Source organism: Parus major, unplaced genomic scaffold, assembly GCF_001522545.3.
Source record: "Parus major isolate Abel unplaced genomic scaffold, Parus_major1.1 Scaffold522, whole genome shotgun sequence".
Taxonomy (NCBI): domain Eukaryota; kingdom Metazoa; phylum Chordata; class Aves; order Passeriformes; family Paridae; genus Parus; species Parus major.
Window position 1 is genome coordinate 15,672 of NW_015379410.1, and position 3,328 is coordinate 18,999.

The 3,328-nt window shown below is 53.3% G+C and overlaps 1 protein-coding gene across 1 annotated transcript in view; it reads right to left on the bottom strand.

The window, feature by feature from the left end:
• The window catches only part of LOC107199240 (phosphatidylinositol 4-kinase beta), a 15,288-nt gene that overhangs the window by 2,536 nt on the left and 9,424 nt on the right, over positions 1-3,328 (bottom strand). The window contains exon 3 of the mRNA XM_033511722.1: positions 64-955. Within this exon, the coding sequence (XP_033367613.1) occupies positions 64-927 (864 nt within the window). The 5' untranslated portion in view covers positions 928-955. The remainder of the gene's footprint in view (positions 1-63; positions 956-3,328) is intronic.

The window sequence follows — 3,328 nt, forward strand, 5'->3', positions numbered from 1 at the left end:
CACAATCCCAATCCCACACCCTCCTTTCCCATGGAATTCCCACGGGAACACCCCAACCTTTACCTCCTCCTCGCTCTCCACCTTGGGATTGCTGGCCGTGCGCTTCAGGTTGCTGCTGAGGCTGATGGACACGGTGGCGTCCGACTTGGACCTCTGGTGAGTCCGTTTGGAAGGCGACAGCCCCGTCTCGGCTCCGGGAGCGGCGCCTCCCACCTCCCTCCTCCTCCCCGCCGGCTTCAGCTCGTCGGAAAGGATGAGGCGGCGGAGTTTGGTTCCCCGGGAATGGCGCTGGGTGGAGATGTGCATATCCGAGGAGTACGCGCCCAGCAGCAGCGCGCAGCGCAGCGAGAAGTCGATGCTCTGGCGGCAGCGGTGGACGATGTAGGGTTTGATGGCGTCGCCCACGTCCTCGTCCATGTGGATGTACATGTTGAGGAGCTGCGGGAGGTAGAAATCCACCTCCTCGTCGCGGAAGCAGAACAGGCGGTTCCCGATGTACGCCTGCACTCCGGGCTCCTTGGAGTTGTACAGGTAGGAGATGGCCATGGAGATGTCGAAGAGTTTGGATTCGAAGAGGCGGAGGAGCCAGGATTGCTTGGCTTGGTGTTGGCGCCGCCGCGCCGTCCGGGCGGCGCCGCAGCTCTCCTCCTCTTCCTCGCGGATGCGCGAGCCCGGAGGATCGTCCAGGCAGCGGATCTGGCAGCCGGCTCCGTTGGGGATGGAGTCGGGAGAGGATCCGTGGAGCTGCTTGACCTTCTCCAGGACCTCCTCGCAGGCTTTCTTGGCCACCTCGGCGTCGATGAGGGCCAGCTCGCCCACGCCCTCCGTGATGACGCTGAGGGAGGAAGAGCCGGAGCCGTTCCCTTGGGAATTCCCTTGGGAATTGCCCGGATCCGGGGGGCTGCTCCCGACCGGAGAGTCGCCCATGATGGAGCAGGGGCGGCGCGGCTCAGAGCTGGAAAAACACAGGGAAAATTGGGGTGAAATTTGGGAAAAATTGGGGAAAAATTGGGGTGAAGTTTGGGGAAAATTGGGGAAAAATTGGGGAAAAATTGGGGAAAAAATTGGGGGAAATTGGGGAAAATTTGGGAAAAATTGGGGTGAAGTTTGGGAAAAATTGGGGTGAAAATTGAGGAAAATTGGGCTGAAATTTGGGAAAAATTGGGGTGAAATTTGAGGAAAATTGGGCCGAAATTTGGGAAAANGGATTTGGGATAACCGGGATTTGGGATCGATTCCCAAGGTGACCCAACCCAACAATCCCAGCGGGATTCGGGATTTCCCTCTGGATGCAGGAGCCCCTCCCTCCCCCTCATGGATCCCAAATTCCCGCTCCACATTCCCAAAGCCCGGGAACAGCCGAGGGCTGATTTTTCGGGATCATGCTGGAAGAGGCGCATGCAGGAAACCACAAATCAGGAACGGGAAAAACAACGGAAAAAAAACCGGGAATATCGCACAAAGGATCGGGAAAAATCAGGGAAAAGAGGGAGGGATGGGGATGGGAATTCCCAGCCGGGAATCCGCTGGATTTCCAGTCCATGTCCAAAAATTCCCTCAGGAATTCCGGGATAACGCTCGGCTTCCCCGCCCCCCGCTGGAGAAATATTCCAGAGGTTCCCGATCGCGGCCGGATCCCAGAAATTCCAGCGGCTCTGCAGCGAAAAGCGGGAGCTTCCCAAATTTCCTGCGGAATTCCGGTGGTTCTGAGCTTCGTGATCCTCCCATCCAGCTTTTCCCTGGATTTTGTCCCCTCGGAATTCCAGGAAAAGCTTTTCCCGGCGGAATATCCCAAGGAATTTGGGAATCTGGGATGAATCCGGGGATCCCTCTGGATCCGGGGGAGTTTTTGGATTCCCGGCTTTTCCAGGGATCCCAAAACGCTTCCCAAGGATCTTCTCCCAACCTCAGGAATATTCCAGCGGCGCCAGGATCCGTTCGGAGCCTCTGGAATTCCGGGATTTCCAGTGGGGAAACTTGGGAATCTTGGATCTTCCAGCCAGAGGCGCTGGGAGATTCCAGCCCATTCCAGAGGGGAAATTCCAGAGGGAAAATTCCAGAGGGGAAATTCCAGAGGGAAAATTCCAGAGGGAATCTTCGTCTTCATCCCAATCCAAAGGGAAAATTCCAGGGGGAAAATTCCAGAGGGAAATTCCAGAGGGAAAATTCCTCTTCATCCCATTCCCAAGGGAAATTCCAGAGGAAAATTCCAGGGGGAAAATTCCAGAGGGAAAATTCCTCTCCATCCAATTCCCGAGGGAAATCCCAGAGGGAAAATTCCAGAGGGAAAATTCCTCTTCATCCCAATCCAAAGAGAAAATTCCAGGGGGAAAATTCCAGAGGGAATCTTCGTCTTCATCCCAATCCAAAGGGAAAATTCCAGAGGGAAAATTCCTCTTCATCCCAATCCAAAGGGAAATTCCAGAGGGAAAATTCCAGAGGGAAAATTCCTCTTCATCCCATTCCCGAGGGAAATTCCATCCCATTCCAAAGGGAATTTTCCTCTTCATCCCATTCCAAAGGGAAAATTCCAGAGGGAAAATTCCAAAGGGAAAATTCCTCTTCATCCCAATCCAAAGGGAAAATTCCAGAGGGAAAATTCCTCTTCATCCCATTCCCAAGGGAAATTCCAGGGGGAAAATTCCAGAGGGAAAATTCCAGAGGGAAAATTCCTCTTCATCCCAATCCAAAGGGAAAATTCCAGAGGGAAAATTCCTCTTGGTTTTCCAGGCGGGAATCTCCTCTTCATCCCAATCCCATCCCAATCCAAAGGGAAATTCCAGTGGGAATTTCCCATTCCTCATCCCAGCATTCCCGAGGATCCTTCCCACACCAGGACTTCCCATTATTCCTGCAGAACATTCCAGAGGGAATGAATTATCCCAGTTTTCCGTTGATTCCCGCAAAAAATAATCCCGGAGAGGAGCAGCTGGAATGGGTGGAAATCAAGGAATTCCTGGAATTTGGGGTGGGAATCAAGGAATTCCTGGAATTTGGGGTGGGAATCAAGGAATTCCTGGAATTTGGGGTGGAAATCAAGGAATTCCTGGACTTTGGGGCGGGAATTTGGGGCTTGGAGCTCATCCCGTTATCCCTAAAAAGCAGCAGGATTTAGGAAGAGCCCGAAATTTGGGATCGAATCCCAATAAAATTCCCAAATCCGGGCGTGGGAACGATCCCTGGGAATCGCCAGGAATCCAGGAATTCCCGGGAAAAAATCATGGAATTCTCCCCCCAAAATCCCCGTGCTGGAGGAAATCATGGACCAGGAATTCCCACCGGGAAGAGGAGGGAAAGATTCCAAAAAAAAAAACGGGAAAAGGGCTCA